The following is a 23317-nucleotide window of genomic DNA, read 5'->3' as shown; positions in this document are numbered from 1 at the left end:
ACAACACGCTGGGGCATCCATGTAGGTTATTTTACAACACGCGCAGGGAGTCCATGGTATCTGAGTCGTGAATAAAACGCCTGTACTACAGTTAACACTGACACACAATCCAGCCTCCAAAGCCTGCTCTGCAGAGTGAGCCTGTGTAACACTAGGGCTATCTGTGGCACCAAAATCACAGGTCAAGTACTGATTGGAACGTGGTTTGGGTACTACGTGGCAAGATGCCACAACGGTCCCGAAAAAAAAGTCCTGAAAAAAATCCAGAACCCACCGGATATTTGGTCACAAATTGCATACAGTTCAGTGTAAGTCGTGTGCACTACAGATCCCAGCCATACTGTACCCTAAAATAATTAAGTGACGTCAGCAGCAAGTCACACACCTCGTCAGGACACTTATATGTAATTTCATGTCGTCAGACCAAATTCACGGCACGATCCTGATCTCACAGATGATACTTCTCCGCACCTACGGATACAGGCTGGGCCATCCCACCGTGATTGACACCCCCAGCAGCCAATCACAAGACTAGGGCTGGCTCTGCCCCTCCTCAATGCACTCAGCCCAAGGTAACTGCCTTATTCAGAGCTCTGCACATTCTACACCGATGGAGGCTCTGATGAGGGTAGTTGTGCTGTGCATCCTGGCTCTGGGGGTCCTGGCATCAGGTGAGGAGACATTACAATGAGGGGGCACTGAGGGCGCAGGAACATTACACCGGAGAGAACACAGACGGTTAATTGTGCAATGAACTGTTTCATAATGACACATTACAATGAGAGCAGGAAGAGCGGCAGAAGTGGTTGTTAGGGTCCTGTCTCCTGTAGAGTGTAAGCTCTTATGATCAGCGGGCTCCTCTCTCTCCTGTAGAGTGTAAGCTCTTATGGTCAGTGGGGTCCTCTCTCTCCTGTAGAGTGTAAGCTCCTATGGTCAGTGAGGTCCTCTCTCCTGTAGAGTGTAAGCTCTTATGGTCAGCGGGGTCCTCTCTCTCCTGTAGAGTGTAAGCTCTTATGGTCAGTGGGGTCCTCTCTCTTCTGTACAGTGTAAGCTCTTATGGTCAGTGTCCTCTCTCTCCTGTAGAGTGTAAGCTCCGAAGGTCAGTAAGGTTTTCCCAGCTATTGCGGTACGATCAGATGTTGCTCAGTATACTGGTGACTCTGGCTGTACAGCTCTATGGACTATGTTAGTGCTTTCTAACTAGAGGTGTAACATTGTCCCCGGGGCCCTTGATAACCGGCTGCTGACACTGCTGTGCTTTATGGGGTGGTTACAAAGGTTGATGAGGGTTGAGCAGGTGATGTCTCCCGCTCCAGGTCACCAGTCAAGTCCATGGACTTTGGATGAGGATTTCTCATGTGATGAAGGGTCTCGTATTGTTCGGAAATCTCACAAAACCCCCTTCTGTGTATTTTTGATTTTAGAGCTTGTTACATTGTATCCACTGAAGAGAATGTAATCTTTACTGATGACAAATTACTTAACCCCTTCCCTGCCACAGCCCAGATCTCTTGCTAATATCCCCGTCCACGTAACAGATTTCATAAGGTGAGCTCGGCCACCACCTGCGGGGTCTTTGGGGTCTTATTGGGGGGGGGGGGGGGGTCTCGGTCAGGTGGTCTTCCTGTTGTGTCGCATACTACATTGTATTCTGGTCACGACTGAGGCCACTGGGTGGACAGACCTGTTCTCTGATCCCATACAGGATAACGTCGCTCCTTCTGTAAATGATCTACGGGGAGCTGAGACCATATAAAGGCCTGTAGACATAGAAAGTCAAATGGCAGCGCTCACCTGCGTATCGTATCGGAGGCGCGGATGTGGCCGGGACAGTTTTGCAATCTTTTCATAATTTTGAATGGTGCGATGCTTTCACATGGATTACAGCTGATGTGGTCTCATATATACGAATATTCCTCATAATTTGGCGATCTCTGCCCTCGAATGGATTTTGGGAAGTTATAGCAACTATACTGTAGAGCTGCAAGATTCCATCTGTATTTCAGTCGATTTTTTTTTTTATTAAACACATTTTTTTTATGTTTGATTGCAGTTATTTTCTCCAGGTCTCTGGTGTTTCTATGGGGGTGAAATTTTCACCGTCCATAGCAAACATCTTTATGGCATGGTGGGAGAGCAAATTTTTGTTTGATATTATTATTAATCCCTTCTTTCCTAACATAAGGTGCTATGGACATTATATCGATGACCTGCTCTGTGTATGGTCAGATGATACAGCGGACACCACTTTTTGGAGATTATCTTGATGGCAACTTGGATTCATAGAATTTTGTTCTACACCCTGATCCATTTACTATTGCATTTTTGGATCTGTGTTTATATGTAGATGGTGCAAAAACAAAGGTTTCCTCTGTTACTTACAGAAAAGAAACCGCGGGGATCCCCACACTGCTAGCAAATGTCATCCTACACATGTAACGAAAAATATACCATAAGGAGAAATGGTGAGAGCGCGAGGTAATCGCTCCACCGCCCAATCTCCTGCTGCTATCAGCTCTAGGTTACACTCCAGGCTATACACTACACAGTCCATTCGGAAAGCCGGACAATGGGCGTTAACATCAGATAGAAATAGACTTGTTTTTCCTGGAAAAGCTATTACCAAAACAAATATCCAAGAAAAAAGGAAAAACTTTACTTTTACCACACAGGGCCCAGTGGCAGATCCAGAGCCTGGTCTCGGGAGGGGCACTTCCCGGGCAATAGGAGATTATGGGGCCCCTGTGTCCCCGCCCACCATCAAGCCACACCCACACACAGCCCCACCCATATATCGCGCCCATACCTCTTACATCCAGTGACGTCTCCTTTGAGGTAGATGTTCTCTGTCCTCATCTTCTCCATTCAGACCAGACCACCATGATGATTTCTTTCAGCCATCTCTCATCTCTGCAGAGTTTGACAGACAGAGAGACATCTTAGTTTCCTACTTTTCCTTCCACCTTCTCAACATCCCATCATGCACCCCCAATACTGAGACGCTGTGCCCCCCAAAACTATACTGCAGAAACAGATAAACCCACTGAAAATACTAGTTACACACAGATAGCGCCCCCTTCAATAATTATTGGAACCAATGCTCTAAAAAATAACTGCACCCAGCAAATAGTGCCCCTGACACTAATAGGGTAACCATAATGTCCCCCAAAAATAACTGTGCTAAGCTGATACGGTGCCAAGGTGCCCCCACAGTAATAGTGCTCCCGAAAATCCCAGCAATAGTAATAATTCTGTACCAGAGTGCACTTAGGAGTAATATTGCTCCTACAGCGCCCCCAACAGTAATTGTGTGCCAGAAGTAATAATGCTCCCATAGTCCCTGTGAGGAATATGGATTAATATTTACTGTCAGCCATGTCCTCACACCCCCATCTGCTGACAGATAGCTCCACAGGAGGGCCCTGGTTCAAAGCCCCAGCCCTGATAGTAATTTGATGCACCTCTTGGCATGTTCAGTGTACATGCAAAATAAGTTTCCACCCCTCCCCAGCCACCTGAGTGTCAGTTGGCCAGGAAGAAAGCCCCCAGGGGGTCCAAGCTTCAAGGAGAAGGTCACACCTCAGTGCACCAGTTTGGAGCCACCTGAATCCGGCAGGAAAACCTCAGACCACTGTATATATTGTCTGTGTATATTGTGTTATATCTAGTGTGCTCTTACGGCGATTAAATCTATAATTTAATCTTGTGCTGTCCTGTATCTCGATCACGAATCCCCACGTCCGTGTTTTGGCCTAGTTATAAGTTACCGCGGGTTGGTTTCTGACCCTATATAATCCCGTTAGCGGACCGGGCTTATATCAAACGAGAACTGGTGGCAGTTACCCGGGCTGAGGGCGTGCTGTTTTCACTGCGGCAGTGAAAAGGCTCTCTCAGCTTGTTGCCTCTCTGTGCCCGCGTAGACAGGAGGTGTGTGTGTAAACTGTACCAACCTGACCTTACGTGCTCCTCTGGAGGGCATAACTTCACGTTTTTGGTGGCCCCGTGACCATACCAGGTCTCGTGAGCTCGACGTAGTTGACCTCAAGCGGGCACGAGGTGTGGAATTCATCACAGTCCCCCAGTTGTAACAAAGCCCCCTTATAATGTGCGCCAATACAAAAAATACCCTGTTGTGTGGCAGTAAAAAAAACAAAAAACCTCGCTGGCCACTGGAGGACCTTTCATGGGTCCATACTTTAGTAACTAAGTAGCAGGACATGTAGGGCATACATGGGGGATGTCCCTGCACTTATTATTATTTCTGGGCGCCGCTGTGGCCCCCGTTACATTCTCCAGCGCTGTATGCTAAGTAACAGCATCGGAACACCAGAGAGGAAACATCAGCTTTCCTTCTCCCTGTCCAATCGCGGCGTAGAACGTCACAGCCAGGGAGAAGGAACGCCCACAGAGAAGAGCTGATGTCTCCTCCCTGGTGTTCTCATGCATGGAGAATGTAACGGCGGCCACAGAGGCGCAACAGAGAGGTGCCCAGAAATAATAGTAAGTGCAGGGACATCCCCCATGTATGCCCTACATGTCCTGCTACTTAGTTAATAAAGTATGGACCCATAAATGCGGCAGCGGCTCTTCTGTTCTCCCTCTTGCCCAGGGTCCAATCAATATTAAAGACGGGCCTGCCGCTGCTGGAAAGGTCAGTCCGCCCCTGGCTCTCACTATATTCTCGGGTGGGGGGCCCTACTTTGGGTCATAGGATCAGTCCCAGCCTTTTCTGTGACCGCCCGAAGGCCAAACCAGTGTGGCTTTCATATCAGGGTAGCTATAAATGCGGCCACAGAAAATACACATGATGTGAACATATGTCCGTTAGTCAAACAGTCACGTCCACAGTGAATGGGCAGAAGTGACAAAATAAAACAATATACACTCACCTAAAGAATTATTAGGAACACCATACTAATACGGTGTTGGACCCCCTTTTGCCTTCAGAACGGCCTTAATTCTACGTGGCATTGATTCCACAAGGTGCTGATAGCATCTTTAGAAATGTTGGCCCATATTGATAGGATAGCATCTGGCAGTTGATGGAGATTTGAGGGATGCACATCCAGGGCACGAAGCTCCCGTTCCACCACATCCCAAAGATGCTCTATTGGGTTGAGATCTGGTCACTGTGGGGCCATTTTAGTACAGTGAACTCATTGTCATGTTCAAGAAACCATTTTTCCAGTCTTCAACAGTCCAATTTTGGTGAGCTCGTGCAAATTGTAGCCTCTTTTTCCTATTTGTAGTGGAGATGAGTGGTACCCGGTGGGGTCTTCTGCTGTTGTAGCCCATCCGCCTCAAGGTTGTGCGTGTTGTGGCTTCACAAATGCTTTGCTGCAGACCTCGGGTGTAACGAGTGGTTATTTCAGTCAACGTTGCTCTTCTATCAGCTTGAATCAGTCGCCCATTCTCCTCTGACCTCCAGCATCAACAAGGCATTTTCGCCCACAGGACTGCCGCATACTGGATGTTTTTCCCTTTTCACACCATTCTTTGTAAACCCTAGAAATGGTTGTGCGTGAAAATCCCAGTAACTGAGCAGATTGTGAAATACTCAGACCGGCCCGTCTGGCACCAACAACCATGCCACGCTCAAAATTGCTTAAATCACCTTTCTTTCCCATTCTGACATTCAGTTCTGAGTTCAGGAGATTGTCTTGACCAGGACCACAACCCTACATGCATCGAAGCAACTGCCATGTGATTGGTGACTAGATAATCGCATTAATGAGAAATAGAACAGGTGTTCCTAATAATTCTTTAGGTGAGTGTATTAACTGCAACGCTGAGTTTGTGGTTTATTTAATTACATGTGTTGAATGCTCTATGCAATATATAGGATGTACCACCAAACAGATTAAATCCAGAATACGGAGACATTATCTGACAGACCTCACTATCCAACACGCAATGTTTCTTCTGCCACTTTGCACTTTCCCATTCTACAGAAGGGTAATACAAAAAGTTTTAGGGGGTTCAGGGTGTGGAGAGGGCAACGCTCCCAGTTAAGGGGGGGGGGGGGTGACCATAGACGCAAACTACTAAGTAGAGAGGCATATTGGATGTTCGAACTTGGTAGTTACTTCCCTACAGGAATGAACAACAAAAAATTACTTCATTTCACAGTATCAATAAATTTGTAACGTTTTTAAGTTTTTCTGCACATGTTGGATTTGTCATTCCGTGTTTTGTGATTCGCCCACACCTGATCATGTGATGTTGTTTCTATACATGTGATTGGAGGATGTGTGTTTATATGGGAGAGTCACAGACGGCATTTTATATCACGAGTAAGGATCGTTAACTTGAGATCCGAAACGCGCCAATTTTGCATCTGTCTTGTTTCGTATGGATTTTACCGCATTGAATAAAGGATATCCTTTTATCAGACGCTGGACCTATCTACTTTTTACTATACAGATATAAAGGCCTGTAGAGCGGAGGGTGTCAGGCTGATCATGTACAGCCGGGGGTGCTGTTATTGGAAACAGTCAGTAAGACAGAAACTCAGCTCCTATAATGCAGGGGAGGGCAGTGATTTTCCTCCATCAGATGACGGCACATTGTGTCCAGTGCAAACACAACAAATCACCAGAGCCGGCAGTGAGCAGAGTCTGAATGAGCAGGGGATGCCGGCAGTTTGTACTATAAGGCAGGCACTTTTCTGCATGCAGTAATCTACTGCTTTCTGTGACTTTAGCGCAGGCGGATGACCAACCTCAAGTGGAAACACGGTACGGCAAGCTGCGGGGGAAGACCGCGTCTGCAAAGGGAACAGACAGGACTGTCCACACCTTCTATGGAGTCCCCTTCGCCAAACCTCCAGTTGGTTCATTGAGATTTGCTGCCCCAGAACCCCCCACAGCATGGAGCTCAGTGAGGGAGGCCTCAGACTATGCTCCAATGTAAGTGGACGTGGAGGTTGGTGGCAGAGCTCAGCACACATTCATACTGTATCATCACGTGAAGTGCACGTATTTTATATATTACAGATGTCTACAGAATGTTGACATGATGGAGATGATGGTAAAGGCATTTAAAGCGAAGATCATCATACCTCCAGTGTCGGAGGACTGCCTATATCTGGACATCTTCACCCCAGCAGATCGAGTGAAGGAGAAGATGCTGCCTGTGAGTGTTTTGTGTACTTACCTGTATATAAAGAGGTGAATTCAGACCTCCTGGTTGTGGGGTTGACACCGTGCCCATGGCAGTTCCCTTGTGGTGTTGATGTTAGTTTTAGGACACAGTCATCCCATTTTTTCTGACCAGTAATAGACGCTTCCTCTGCTTGTGCAGGTCATGGTGTTCATACATGGAGGAGCTCTGATAATGGGGGGATCCATGATGTTTGAGGGTTCTGTATTAAGCGCCTATGAAAAAGTTGTAGTTGTATCCATCCAGTACCGGCTGGGGCTGCTCGGCTTCATGAGGTAATCAGTACGGTTTCTGTGACTCTCATGCTTGTACATACAAGGCCACATGCTGACACCTGCTTTGCACAATGCTCGACTCAGAGTCCAGGTTTGAGGTCTTTTTGCACCACATCTGCTGTGAATGTCGCCCCAATATATCACATCACCCCAGTAAAGGTAACATGAATTACGTGTTTCTTCATCCTAGCACTGGAGATGATAAAGCTCCTGGGAACTATGGCTTCTTGGACCAGGTTCAAGCTCTTCGGTGGGTTCAGGAGAACATTGCAGATTTCGGAGGTGACCCCAACTCTGTGACTATATTTGGGGAGTCTGCGGGGGGACTCAGCGTCTCTGCACTGGTGAGTTGTGGTGAGGCTGATATTTGGGTTCTGATATTGGATAAGTGCACTCCTAATCTCCTGCTGTGTATCTGCTATATCCAGGTGGCGTCTCCCTTGGCAAAGGGCTTATTCCACAGAGCTATTGCCGAGAGTGGGGTAGCCATAATGCCGGGTTTGGTGGCCACGTCTACTGAAGAAGTTGTGTTCATCAGAAATGTAAGTGACAGAGTGAGGCCGTGGACCGCAGACTATGGGCAGAACACAAGAGGGTTAATACACAGACATAGCCTCACAACATGATTACATGAGAGGGGGGGGGGCAGGGACAGGATCATCACACTACTCTCCCAAAACACTCTGTGCTGCTTGTGTGGCTAGACAACATTTCCTACAGCCCAGTGCATTTTGTGTGCACATATAGCTGAATATCCGGAGTTCATCCCATAATCTGATTTTATGCTTCACCTTTGCAGATTGTGGCCAATATTTCGGGCTGCGGTGTGGACACACTGTTGGACTGTCTGAAGGTGAAGTCTGAGGAAGAGATCCTGTCTATCGGAGCTTCTATGGTACGATCAGCAGGGCGGTATTTACAAGGCACATAAGGGCACCTGCCTAGGGCATCAGAAAGGAGGGGACGCACTGCATAGAGAAAATAACCATCTGTGTAGATTGGTTCACCTTCCTGCTGCTTCTCGGGTCTCCTCATGACAAACCTGTCTATTTTAGGTACAATGGGATTTAACCCTCTCAATGCTTCCCTACAGCTTATGTAACAGGAGGAATCTCTTCAGAAAGGGGGTGTGAGGGTTAAATCCCCTGATTGTAGCTGCAAGAAACAAAAGCGATGAGGAGACATCAGGGCAGTCAGATGAGGAGACATCAGGGCAGTCAGATGAGGAGACATCAGGGCAGTCAGATGAGGCCGGTGTATGGCCTGTCTGTACACTATAAGAAATAGTGAATAGAGAGGTCTAATATGGTTCACTGGAAAGTGGACCAAGTTAGACTAGTCAAAAAATTAAACCCCCATGAGAAGCGCCAAATCCCAAAGTGTTCCAGAAAAGGCCACCTCAGAGCTGTTTGTCTACATTAAAGAAGCCAAAGTCTTCATTAATACTACTGAAGTGAAGCCTTTCATACTGGGCAACTATCAGCACTGAAGACTCTACAGGCGCTCCTGGCTGGTGTCTTGAGTTTATATGGTTAGTCTATGTGAATATATTTCACCAACTGATCTTATAGGTGTACTCTATTAGGGAGTCTACTGTGTGGTTTACAAATTACCCCCTATTCCTGGGTCACCTCTAATAGGGTGGTCACCTCACACTCACCATCTACCAGCTAACTCTCTTTTGATCACTTTGCTGGCCTTTTCTGGAACATTTTGGGATTTGGCGCTTCTCATGGGGGTTAAATTTTTTGACTAGTCTAGCTTGGTCCACTTTCCAGTGAACCATATTAGACCTCTCTGGTCACTATTTACACACCGTTCTCTTTCAGCGTGAACACCCTCTTAGCTGCCTCCCCTGCTATATTTTTCTCTATCCTCCATCCGCTGGCGCCTCCAATTATATCCTATCTCTTGGAGTTCTCCACTAGATTGGCTTTACACCCTGTCTGTACACTGCCTGTCACACCGCAGACCATGGCAATACATGGCACATATATATATATTATAAACCTTAATGCAATAACAATACAAGACTAGAGATAAGCCGAGGCCTATTTATTTAAACTCAAACCAACTTTAATAGATTAACCATATAAATACCATGAGCCTAGTCATAAACTCAGACTCATTTAAACCATAATACAATCCCGGGATGACTATATCAACCACCCTGCACAGACCTGAACTTTACAAACAAAATGGGGCGGGGGGTGGGGGGGCCAAATTGGTCCAGGCTCCCAGGGTAGGTGAGGCAAACAGGCAAACCAGCCGGCGGAGCCTGGACACTTATAGCCCCCAACCCCACTAATCCACCAATGATTGACTGTCACCAGGGCTCAGGTAAACTTTGCCCGATCCCAGCGACATCATAGGTCAGTGATGGCGAACCTGTTAGAGACCAGGTGCCCAAACTGCAGCCCAAAACCCACTTATTTATCGCAGAGTGCCAACACAGCAATTCATCCTGAATACTACAGTCCAGTATAGTATATTTTCCATGTACTTTATCATTTGAGTATAATGACCTGCCTACATTCAATGTGCTGTTCATAGTGACCACACCGCCTGTCCTCTGCTCCAGTGTCCCCATGACCACACTGCCTGTCCTCTGCTCCAGTGTCCCCATGACCACACCGCCTGTCCTCTGCTCCAGTGTCCCCATGACCACACTGCCTGTCCTCTGCTCCAGTGTCCCCATGACCACACTGCCTGTCCTCTGCTCCAGTGTCCCCATGACCACACCGCCTGTCCTCTGCTCCAGTGTCCCCATGACCACACTGCCTGTCCTCTGCTCCAGTGTCTCTCCATGACCACACTGCCTGTCCTCTGCTCCAGTGTCCCCATGACCACACCGCCTGTCCTCTGCTCCAGTGTCCCCATGACCACACCGCCTGTCCTCTGCTCCAGTGTCCCCATGACCACACTGCCTGTCCTCTGCTCCAGTGTCCCCATGACCACACTGCCTGTCCTCTGCTCCAGTGTCCCCATGACCACACCGCCTGTCCTCTGCTCCAGTGTCCCCATGACCACACAGCCTGTCCTCTGCTCCAGTGTCTCTCCATGACCACACTGCCTGTCCTCTGCTCCAGTGTCCCCATGACCACACCGCCTGTCCTCTGCTCCAGTGTCCCCATGACCACACCGCCTGTCCTCTGCTCCAGTGTCCCCATGACCACACCGCCTGTCCTCTGCTCCAGTGTCTCTCCATGACCACACTGCCTATCCTCTGCTCCAGTGTCCCCATGACCACACTGCCTGTCCTCTGCTCCAGTGTCCCCATGACCACACTGCCTATCCTCTGCTCCAGTGTCCCCATGACCACACTGCCTGTCCTCTGCTCCAGTGTCCCCATGACCACACCGCCTGTCCTCTGCTCCAGTGTCCCCATGACCACACTGCCTGTCCTCTGCTCCAGTGTCCCCATGACCACACTGCCTGTCCTCTGCTCCAGTGTCCCCATGACCACACTGCCTGTCCTCTGCTCCAGTGTCCCCATGACCACACCGCCTGTCCTCTGCTCCAGTGTCCCCATGACCACACCGCCTGTCCTCTGCTCCAGTGTCCCCATGACCACACTGCCTGTCCTCTGCTCCAGTGTCCCCATGACCACACTGCCTGTCCTCTGCTCCAGTGTCCCCATGACCACACTGCCTGTCCTCTGCTCCAGTGTCCCAATGACCACACTGCCTGTCCTCTGCTCCAGTGTCCCCATGACCACACTGCCTGTCCTCTGCTCCAGTGACCCCATGACCACACCGCCTGTCCTCTGCTCCAGTGTCCCCATGACCACACCGCCTATCCTCTGCTCCAGTGTCCCCATGACTACACCGCCTATCCTCTGCTCCAGTGTCCCCCATGACCACACCGCCTGTCCTCTGCTCCAGTGTCCCCCATGACCAAACTGCCTGTCCTCTGCTCCAGTGTCCCCATGAGCACACTGCCTGTCCTCTGCTCCAGTGTCCCCATGACCACACCGCCTGTCCTCTGCTCCAGTGTCCCCCATGACCAAACTGCCTGTCCTCTGCTCCAGTGTCCCCATGAGCACACCGCCTGTCCTCTGCTCCAGTGTCCCCATGACCACACCGCCTGTCCTCTGCTCTGGCAGTTCATCCTTGTCACAGGGATCCAAATTGCCTTGACTGCCGCTTTGGGGGTGTATTCTCACATGCGCACAGGCTTATGGGCAGCTTCCATGGTGTCCACTGCTCACCAGTCACTTTTCTCTACCTGCAGCACTTCATGCCTCTGCCTGCGAGCATCGATGGGGCGTTCTTCCCTAAACCTGTGGAACAGATTCTGGCTGATAAAGAGGTGAACCCTGTGCCATTTATGACTGGAGTCAATAACCAGGAGTTTGGATGGAACATGCTGTCGGTAAGAATGACACAGGAGGACATCCTCGGATAATCCTAATGATCTCCACAATGATGAGAGTTCTACTTCTTTCATTCCCAGGCTCTGAACATCACAGGAATAAGAGAAGGAATGGAGCGAGAAATGGTGCCCGAAATCCTGAAGAACTTCCCAATTATGGTAGGTGACCGCGAGTGGATGGGGGTATGGGGTATGGAAAGTCAGCCTTCTTATTATGATTGTGGACAAGACTGTGATAATAAAGACGGCACTTTCTGTACCTTACGGACTGGATTTCCATTGGAGAATTGCCCTTTATATGAATTATTGGAGGACGGTTTGGCGGAGTGGAGTGAGGCTCTACTGTGGGCAATGGCTGAAGTTTATCCATGTGGGGACTCAATTGAGGATCGGGAACTACTTGTATCTCAACTCAACACATGAGAACACACTGCCAAAGCGAATGCCCCAACCTCACATAACAGAGCATACAGGCCAAGTCAACCTACCTTCTGTACATACCCCTGTTGGCTCCAGTAAAGCACCTGCATTGGGCACAGGCTGCAATATTTGCACTGGTGCATGTCTTAATGCCCCGCGGCCCCTCGCTGCCCAATGCCACCCAGCTCTGCAACCTCTGCCACCATCACCCAGCTCTGCGGCCTCGGCCACCGTCACCCAGCTCTGCAGCCTCTGCCACCATTACCCAGCTCTGCGGCCTCTGCCACCATCAACCAGCTCTGCGGCCTCTGCCACCATCACCCAGCTCTGCAGCCTCTGCCACCATTACCCAGCTCTGTGGCCTCTGCCACCATCACCCAGCTCTGTGGCGTCTGCCACCATCACCAAGCTCTGAGAACATCTTCATATATTTCAGGGTATATTCTCTGGCGCCATGAGTTTCCTGCTAGACGAGTATGTCGGAGATGAGACTGACCCTGCTGAAATCCGGAACCGCTTCCTAGATCTGGTCGGAGACCTCGTCTTTGTCATGCCGGCGCTGAGAGCGGCCAAGTATCACAGAGGTATGTGGCACAAGAATGACCTCCTCGTGTATACTGTGTCCCTGGTACACTGGTCTCAGGGCATTTCACCCTGTTATGTCCCATGCAGAGCATCGCTCCTGTGACACTAACCTTCTCTCATTGTAGATTCTGGCCATCCCACCTACTTCTACGAGTTCCAGCACCGTCCATCTTTGTTTGCAGACTCTAAGCCGGACTTTGTAAAGGCCGATCACGGGGAAGAGTTGTTCTTTGTGATAGGAGGTCCATTTTTGGAGGGCGACATTTTGTTCAAAGGTGATGCACTCTTTATTATGAACCCTCATGCAGTTTGTACTTTCCTCCATGTTTTGTCCTTATTTTCCACAATGACGCGGCATCATGACACAGGGCTGTAGCACTTTTTGGGCTCAGTGTCCTGTATAATATCACAATATGACCAGCTCGGTTTGGTCACAGTCGGTTCCCCCTTTATGGTGCCTGTTATTATAATGTGCTGACTCCATGCCGTGCCCTGGGCGGTTGTCAGCTCCGGTGTCTTGTACACTTATCCACCACGTTGTTTGGTCTGACTTTCTGGTTTTATTCACAGGAGCCTTCACAAAGGAAGAGGAGGATCTGAGCAGGACCTTCATGAAATACTGGGCCAACTTTGCCCGCACTGGGTATGAGACTAGAGCTGTGTCAGATGGCGTGTGTGGGTGACGGGCAGATCCTATATGTGGTATATCGGCTGTAGTGGTGGGTCCACACTGTATCTGACGCACAACGCCACATGCTGTAGTCCGTGCAGCCCCAGACTCCTCCACGGCACCTCCTCGAGCATCAGTCATCGATCACTGTACATTCTCCTTGGTCTGGATGATGCTGATCCATTTCTCCTCTTCCACAGTGATCCCAATGGGCCGGGCCTGGTCCACTGGCCACAGTACGACCACGATGAAGACTTCCTGGAGATTGACCTGGAGCAGAAAGCTTCCAAGCAACTGAAGGCTGCAAAGTACGAATTCTGGTCCAAAGACCTTCCTCAAAAGATGGCGGAGGAAAAGGCAGAGCACACAGAGCTGTAAACGTCTCCAAAGACCAGATCCGGGAGGAAGGACTGTGCCCCGATATGTCCCCACAAACCACGGGTGTGGCAGTAAGGGGGTCACCCCTCACCTCCAATGTTTATTTTCTAAGTGAACAACCAATTGGCCAGAAGTCCACGATGAGGACACGGACTCCTATACCAAAGCCAGCTGTAAGACCGCCCTGCTGACAGATCTTACGTGTCAGCCACATGCGCCCCCACAGAGGGTACAGAGCACCTTCTGAACCCTAATATATAGAATGAATGGACGTTACTTATACTAAATCACAACAGTCAGCAAGCTGGCAAACAGAAATCTCCTAACAACTTGGCTGAATTCCTGTAATGCAGGGGGGCACAGAGCCAGCTGAAAAGATCACACTGAACCAGAAGGGAATGCAGTGAGATTTCAGCTCTGAGGCTCCAGATTAGAGGGTGCAACTCTGGAGGATAAATGCTGGGGTTACTGTACATTACTCTCTATAAATTGTGTAATGTGGAGAGCAGGGACGCTGCTGTTCTGCACAGCTAGATCTGTCTATGCTGGGAGTTGTAGTCTCACAGCAGCCGAACACCATTGTACCAGCGACTGATCTTCTGATTTGCCATTAAATTAAGGTCCGTATTTGCCACCTGGTCTCTGATGTCGCAGACGCCGACACCTCTTGCGTGCAGAGTTATTCTTGTCATCAAAACCAGGCGATGCGGCCACAAATGTGAACACAGCCTGAGGGTATGCCCCCCACAGTTATCGGGATGCACCCCCCACCCACAGTTAACAGAATGCGCCCCACACAGTTATCAGGATGTCGTCGCCCCCCCCCCCCCCCTCCCTATACTTGGAGCATGTCATTGTGTATTTCCATAGCACAGCACCTCTCCTCATGTTCCGGGCGATCATCGCCCCCTCCCCCCACTCGTTGGCACATGTTCAGGTTGCACAATGCCAGTTTAATAACAGGGCAGGCAGTGCACGGGCAGCTAGATAGGACACAGTCCAGCTCTCCAGTGGTAAAGGTGCTCTGCACGGATCCGGGCTGTATTCACACCCAACGTAGACTGCCAAGAAATGTAACCTTGAAAAAACCTGAAAAAAACACAAAGACACCTTCTTTTGTTGGGTGAGAGTTGGGGTCAGCTTTATTTAACTATTTATTTTCAACACCAACTTTTCGCTCTCCAAAACATATTAAAACACGGAGTAACAAGAAGCAGTATGCCCTCTGTCAGGAAGTCCGCCTTCTTCTCCATCTCCTTTAATTTGCACCGACCTCCACTGAGGAGCCCGTGTACTCCTACGCGGCGCTCCGGCCCCCGCCCAACAAGAATAACGCTTGCTCTACACTATCCTGTAAACCCGACAAAAAGATATCTAGGCCGATATCATTCAGGTGTACCCCATCCGGCCTCATTAGGCGTATGCTGTCCCCTTCCAGCTGGCGATGCCTCCCCCGCCATGGATCCAATAACTTGTGAAATCCTGGTACTGACCGTTCTCCTCGCGCGTTCTATTGCCTGCGAATCCCTAGCTCCTTGCCACGTGACTCTGGGGTTAATTTCCGACCACACAATTATCACTTCATGAAAGAAAGCAGGTATACATTCTAAATCTGCTCTGATGAGGGCAATGAGCTCCGCCATTTTTAATAGGCAGAGGTCATTCCCCCCCCTTCATGAATGACCAATATAATAGGAGAGCGAACTGTCCTACTGAGCTCCTCTGGAAGGACCTGTGACCAGCGCAGCCTCCGGACACCGCGCCAGACGACCTGAACATTCCTGAACCCGAGGCTACGGCCGCCAGGCCTGTATTCAGCTCTTTGTCCTGCCCAGAAAATATAAGAGTGTCCAATGAAGCAGGTGGTGGGCTGGGTGAAATCTGTGTGGGAATAAGTGTGGGCGGATATAGGAGGCAAAACAGGCAGATCTCCATCTGCCAATACGTTGTACTTCTGATTCTGGCAACCCGGCCCTTGCTGCTTCAGTAGCCGCGCCTATTCGGAAAGAATGTGTGCCAAACTCAGACACTGGGAGGTCTAACGCCAATAGACAGGGGTGGAAAATTGATTTAAATTGAAAACTCGTTACTGGGCGGCTGTCAGTGTGTAGCAGGAAAGCTGGGCCTTGGGCGCGAGTGCGCATCCACTCTGAGACCACCACATGCGGGCATATAGGGCCCTCCACCTTATGTAAAGGAAGCCAAGAACCACGTGCCATTACATCCGTCTTGGAGCGACGAATGAGTACCCTAAACCTAAAGGAAGACTCAGTGATGAAAACATCGCCTGCGCCTAAATCGCCTAAACAGGAGCGAGACGGGCTAACTAGTTCACCGATTCAGAGTGCAGCAAAAAATGCTAAGCAGAACGCGGCCTTGAACAGTAAGGTTTAATATGCAGAAGCGCAAACAGCGGGCAATGCATTGCAAAGGGAGTAAGATACTGGGCGCCTGCGCTCGCGGCACTTGTGCTCTTTGCGCTAGCCCTTAATAGCTTGACGGATTAAGAAATGTTTTGTAACGTCCGGCCAGCAGCGCAGCTTGAGGTAAAAGCTCACTCCTGCTAGCCTACGCTGCGCAGCCACAGCAGAAACCCCTTCATCTCTTAGCTGTAATAGATAAGAGATCGTCACCTGTAAACTATCCGCCGGCAAAGTCCCTATGGTAGTACTCCTCGCCCGCGCACACCATTCAGCCCATGCCTTACCATGTCCTGACCAAGTCGATGGCGCAACTGACGCCCTCACCAGTGACATCAGACGTTCATCAGCAAGTCCCATAGCAGTGGCGGACAGGGAAGGCCTTCCTTGATTACTCCCGGCATGATACTCCAGAACTCCTGCCAGTGGAAACGAGAAAGTGCATCAGCGGCCGAACTATGTACGCCTGAGACATGGCGAGCGCGGAACCAGATGTTTAGCTCTAAACAGCGGAGAACTAAATGCCGCAGTAAAGCAAGTACAGGAGGGGATGACGAGGTTAGCTTGTTTATACTAAAGACCACGGCCATGTTATCTGTCCAAAAACATACGCGAATTTGTGTCCCCATAAGCTTACTGCTCGAGGAGTGTAATATTGGAGCAGAAACCAGAGGAACGCCAATCATCCGGCCAAGGAGCGGAGCACCACTCGCTGCCAAATATTGCCCAAAAACCAGTAGAACCAGCTGCATCAGTGAATGATGCCAAATCTGGCGTTGATATTTCGGGGCCTTGATAATACGTGTGGCCGTTATATGAATCCAAAAATTTATTCCACACCTGCAAATCCACTTTCATTTGTTTTGTCAAGCGGATGTGGTGATATAGTTTGGCAACACCGCGGGTAGACAGGGATAAACGACGTGAAAAAACCTCGACCCTTGGGCATAATTCTGCAAGCAAAAACTAGTAGGCCTAACAGGGACTGCAGTTGTCGCAACGTGGCTGATTTAGTTGAGCGGAAACCTTGAATTAAACTGACTGAGGGAGGCGAAAAACCATGGATACAATATCAATACCTAGGAATGTAATAGTAGTAGCGGGGCCGCAAAATTTCTCTTCCGATAGGGATACACAGAACTTAAAGAAACTGAATGTGTTAAGGAGGTATCGGCATTGGTTTGTATTGCCCGGGGACACAAATAGGAAATCATCCAACTAGTGCGTTATAGACCGCGAACCAGTCTCATATTTAATCACCCATTCCAGAAAGGTACTAAATAGCTAAAAAAAAATGGCACGAGATGGAGCAACCCATCGGCAGACAGGTGTCGTAATAGAACAAAGTGTCTACCATACAACCCAGTAGGTGATAACAGTCTGGGTGTACTGGGAGTAAGCGGAACGCCGCCTCAATGTCTGCCTTAGCTAACAGCGCCCTTTGGCCCGCACTTCTGACCAAACTCACCGCTCTATCGAAAGGCGCGTAGGACACGGAAGAATCATCCTTTGAAATGCCATCGTTAACCGACATGCCCTTAGGGAAGGACAAGTGGTGGATCTGCCTGAATTTACCTGGGTCTTTCTTTGCAATGAGGCCTAATGGTGACATACGGATGTTATAAAAGGGGGGTGAGGAAAATGGGCCCACTATCCTGCTTAAGGAAATTTTCTTTGCAATTTTTTCTCGCAACAGAGCCGGGTTATCTAGCGCCGATTTAAAAGTTTTTTGAAAATGTACGTGACCTAGAGTAGGTAAAAGGGATAAAAAAAAGTAAAACCGAAACGTATTTGTGCCGCAGCTTCCTTACTGGGGTAATTATTTAGCCAATGGGACATCGCGGAGATGCTCACTGGGGTCTTTCCTGCCAGTGGCGGGTGTGAATTTTGGAACCAGGAGGTTACGCAGACAGCGGACTGCTGAGTGGGGTCCTCCACAAACTGAGCACTCGTGCTTGTATCTGCACAATGCAAAAAATGTACAATGCCCTTCGTATACAGCCAACAGGCTCCGGGTCTGCGGACGGCCACTGGCCCCTGCGCGGTTGTTGAGGAACCAGTGGCCGCGGAAGGAAAGAAGCAGCTTGAACGACTTGAGGAACCACGCTAGCTGGATCAGCCTCGCGGGACAACCGGGTGGCCGCCTGTCTATGATCACGCCTCCTACTGGTTCTTGACCTGCCAGAACTGGAACCGCAGGAGCTCAACTCAGATGAAGACAGCGACCGCCACCTGGAGGACCAGGAGCGGGTTGTTCTGCGACTCTGACGGGATGCTCTGGACCTGTTCTGCGCCGGTGACGCCGGCCAGGGACTGCAGCTGGTGACTTGGACCTAGCCGTAGAGTGGCAGGTAGGTGGTAGCATTGGTGGGACTGAAGATGGCTGCTCTGATACATGAGCCAGAGGTCCAGCCACAGTAAAGTGTGCGGAAGAGGGGGGGGTTAATCAGACACTTGTGGATGGGTACTGGGCAGCAGGAATTGGGAATGGGGGGGCATTGGCAAACTAGGCTCCTCAGCAGAGGAGTTATTGCTGGGGCGGTTACCCATGATGGCAGACGTGAGCAGGAGCGCGCAGTGGAGGAGATCGCTGTTCTCCTGTACAGCCGCAGCAACTGCAGAGACGGGGGGGCCGTGGCTTAGAGACGCTCGGCCGGAAGCGCTGAGGCTTGTCCTGCCGGCGCTCTAGCTGTGGCTCTCCCCCGTCCATTTCTTCGCTGGGATCTAACAGGTAAGGGCAGGGGGGGGTGAGCGCAGGCGAGCGGGTGGGCGGGTCCTTCTGGCGGTACTCCTGCCACCCACTCTTGCCGGAGATGATGAGGGAGCAGTGGCAGGGAGGGGGGGACTGCGCAGGGGCTTGCAAACCCGCCAGCAGGCGAGATATAAAAGCCGGCCCTTCCATTTGAATGCTCGCAGCCATAATTTCTTGTTCCGCCTGTAGCAGTGAAGCTGTTAGGTGTCGGAGAAAAGAGGCAAAACTAAAAGCAACCGCCCTTCTTATGACACTGGCCAAAACCATTTAACTGCAGCCAATCAGGACAAGGGGAGGGTGTACTGCTCTCCCAGCCAAATAGACATAGACACTCATGAAAAACCCCTGCGGGCTATACCATAGTTTATTAGCTGCTCTCGCTTTATTAACCCTATGCTCCCTGAACTTCTCAGCAGTCAAAGATGTCGCCGTTTATCCTTGGCGTCAAATAGATGCAGCAAAAAAGTCCAAATGGACCCAAAGAGTAAAATCACAGACACAGATAATGTAGTAGATGTCACCTGCAGTCCTATGTAACACCACAGATAACACAGTGATAACTGAGTACAGATAATGTAGTAGATGTCACCTGCAGTCCTATGTAACACCACAGATAACACAGTGATAACTGAGTACAGATAATGTAGTAGATGTCACCTGCAGTCCTATGTAACACCACAGATAACACAGTGATAACTGAGTACAGATAATGTAGTAGATGTCACCTGCAGTCCTATGTAACACCACAGATAACACACAGATAATGTAGTACAGGGATTCTCAACCTGCGGCCCTCCAGCTGTTGCAAAACTACAACTCCCGGCATGGACTAGTAGATGGCCTCACACCCATCTACTACATCAGGCATGCCCAGAGGGTCGCAGGTTGGGCATGCCTGATGTAGTAGATGGCTGTGAGGCCCCAGAATTCAGAACACGCACAGTGTGATCTGAAGTCTGGGGCCAGGATGCGGCAGGGTGGGCCATATTCTCAAACAACCCCCCAACCCTACTGTGAAACAGATATGTGGATGGACATTATTATATACAGTACAATACAGCAGCACATACCTGTTACATCCAGTCCCGTCTCCTCTGATGTAGACTCTTTCCTCACCGTCTTCATTCGGAGGTAAGACCGCCATGACACCTTCTTCCAGCTGCGTCTCATCTCTGCAGAGTTTAACAGAAAACATTCTTAGATTCCTGACTTCACTATCATCCTCTACTATCATTATACACAGGGGGCCATTATATATATATGTATGAAGGCCGATTTATTGGCCTGTATTTGTGGGAGCGGTGTGACGACGGTGCTGTGTACTATTTCGCCACGAAGCTGATGTTTGGCTCCAAGAGCAGCCCCTGGTTATTTGACCAGTTTGCGCAGGCCCTGCATTGGAGCCAGGGCCGGTGCAAGGATTTTTGCCAACACAAGCGAAGCTTCCCCCCCCTCGCAGCTCACCTGGCCCTGGTCCCGTCTGCAGCAGCTGGCTTCTCCTCTGTGTGGTCCTGGTATCTTCTCTCTGCTTCAGACAATCGCTGGTTTGAGGACTGTAGTTTTCACCTTTTAAGACACACCTAGGTTTTAGAGGAGGATAATAAGAAAAATATATTTTCCATTACACCTCAGGTCAGACCAGCAATCAGACCCCCAATGTTAATCAGACCTCAGCTCACAGCCGCAATCAGACCCCCAATGTTAATCAGACCTCAGCTCACAGCCGCAATCAGACCCCCAATGTTAATCAGACCTCAATGTCAGCCATCATGTCAGCCATTAGCCCCCCATGTCAGCCATCATCCCCCATCCATCAGACCCCCATGTCAGACATCAGCCCCCTATGTCAGCCATCATGCCGCCATGTCAGCCATCAGCCCCCATGTCAGCCATCAGCCCCCATGTCAGCCATCAGCCCCCATGTCACATTTTTCCGCCCTCTCCCAGTGTGCGCCCTAAGGCAGCCGCTTGGTCTGCCTTATGGTAGCACCGGCCCTGATTGGAGCTTGGAAGTCGAGTTCCGCTGCGAACATGTCATCCACTACCTGGAGGATTTTTGCTGATTGAACATCCAGGACGTACACCTCAGGGGCTTGAAACCTTACGAGCAGTGAAGGCCCATCTACGGTACTCACGTTCCTGGGCATCGTGTTAGACTCAGGGAATATGCTAGCTAGGCTACCAGAAGACAAACTGCTGAGGATCAGGGAAGTCATCCACAGGTTCACAGTAGTGAGAGTGTCCACGAAAGCTGATTTACAGTCATTACCGGGGATGTTACACTTTGCTATGCGCATTATCCCACAGGGCAGGTCATTCATTTCCCGTCTGTTGGCCCCTCTTCCCGCGGCACCACAACAGGATAGTCCAGTACCGCTAGATGGTCAGGCAGTGGCAGATCTACTCTTGTGGGACCAGTTTCTGAGCCACTGGAACAGGATTTCTTTTTTCATCCCCGCTGCTACTAGTTCCTCTCCCTTAGTCTTTTCTGATGCTTCCACTGGCACTGGTTTTGCTGCCATCTTTGGCACCCACTGGATGGCCAGGACGTGGCCCAGAGAAGTTAGACAGATCCCGGGTTTTCTACAGACTTCAGCCTTGTTCTAACTGTACCCCATAGTGGCTGCTGCACACGTGTGGGGTAGTTCATGGGCCAATTCCACAGTTACGATCATTTCAGACAATTCAGCAACAGTGGACATCTCATGTCACGTATTTTGCAAGAAGACTAGTTTGGCTCTCGTTACAATACAACTTTCACTACTGCTGTCTCCATGTCCGAGGTGCACAGAACGTGGCGGCTGACGCTTTGTCACGGGCTAACTTCTCCCTCTTTTCACAGGTCATGCCAGAAGCAGACGACACGGGGGCCTCCATTCCTCCTTACTCAGCGTTAATTCTGGATTCAAAGCCAGGTAGCCAGGTCACTGTCATCTAACACGACCAGGAGTTACAACACAGGTGTCACGGACGGTGTACAGGAAACAAGACAAAGCAACATGCATATATGACTGAGTGGATCCAAAGCTAAGGAACCAAAAGGGAGACCCCTGCACAAGACCTGAGACTTTCCCTGGCTGCTCAGCCTATGCAAAGATCCGAAAGGTGGAAGGTTGCATATCCACGTACCTCGACTATATAACCCCTGAACACCCTACAATAGTGAGGGGACACGACCACCGGCTCCCTACACCAGACACGGAGGCAGTCAGGGTCACCTGGGATCCAGCAAACAGAAAATAACAGATAAATGGTCAGCACTTAACTTTGTAGTAGACTGGAAAACAAGATCAGCATGCACACACACTCCAGGAAGAAGTATAAGCCGCCCAGTAATGCACCATGGGGAGGAATTTAAAGGGAAGCAATCAGTCCAACTCTATGACAGCTGAGAGAGGCTAACGAGATGAGGAACTGAACAGCACAACAAAGAGAACTCAAGGAGGAGGTTCTGAAAGGCCTCTGTCAGAGCTTCTCAGCTGTCTGGTTGTGACAGTACCCCTCCCTCTACGAGTGGACTCCAGACACTCAGAGCCCACCTTCTCAGGATGGGACCTATGGAAAGCCCTGATGAGACAAGAGGCCTTAATGTCCGTCACTGGGACCCACATCCTCTCCTCAGGACCATAACCCTCCCAATGAACAAGGTACTGAAGAGAACCGCGGACAAGACGTGAATCCACAATCCTAGAGACCTGAAATTCAAGATTCCCATCAACCATAATCGGAGGAGGAGGCAAAGGCGAGGGTACAATGGGTTGAACATAAGGTTTCAATAAGGACTTATGAAAAACATTATGGATCTTCCAAGTCTGAGGAAGATCAAGACGGTATGCAACAGGATTGATGACAGACAGGATTTTGTAAGGCCCAATAAACCTAGGACCCAACTTCCAGGAGGGAACCTTCAATTTGATATTCTTGGTAGACAACCACACCAGATCACCAACATTCAGGTCCGGACCAAGCACACGTCTCTTATCTGCCACACGCTTATATCTCTCACTCATGCTCTTTAGATTATCCTGAATCTTTTGCCAAATAGATGACAAAGACGAGGAGAATCTGTCCTCATCAGGTAAACCAGAAGACCCCTCTCCCGAGAAAGTCCCAAACTGCGGATGAAACCCATATGCACCAAAAAATGGTGACTTATCAGAGGACTCCTGACGACGGTTATTTAAAGCAAACTCAGCAAGGGACAAAAAAGAACACCAATTCTCTTGATTCTCCGCCACAAAACAGCGCAGATATGTCTCCAGATTCTGATTGACGCGCTCTG

General features: G+C 49.8%; 1 protein-coding gene across 1 annotated transcript; it reads left to right on the top strand.

The window, feature by feature from the left end:
* Positions 1-557: 557 nt before the first annotated feature.
* On the top strand, positions 558-14495 carry LOC122920938 (fatty acyl-CoA hydrolase precursor, medium chain-like). Its single transcript, XM_044270776.1, has 13 exons — positions 558-671; positions 6704-6908; positions 6996-7134; positions 7303-7436; positions 7627-7780; positions 7865-7978; positions 8236-8331; positions 11670-11810; positions 11892-11969; positions 12667-12814; positions 12941-13090; positions 13386-13458; positions 13686-14495. The coding sequence occupies exons 1-13, from the start codon at positions 611-613 to the stop codon at positions 13861-13863; spliced, it is 1671 nt and encodes a 556-aa protein (XP_044126711.1). The 5' UTR covers positions 558-610; the 3' UTR covers positions 13864-14495.
* The last annotated feature ends 8822 nt before the right edge of the window (positions 14496-23317 follow it).

The sequence above is a fragment of the Bufo gargarizans genome, chromosome 10 (assembly GCF_014858855.1).
Source record: "Bufo gargarizans isolate SCDJY-AF-19 chromosome 10, ASM1485885v1, whole genome shotgun sequence".
Lineage (NCBI taxonomy): Eukaryota > Metazoa > Chordata > Amphibia > Anura > Bufonidae > Bufo > Bufo gargarizans.
This window is presented reverse-complemented; position numbering and strand designations above follow the sequence as displayed.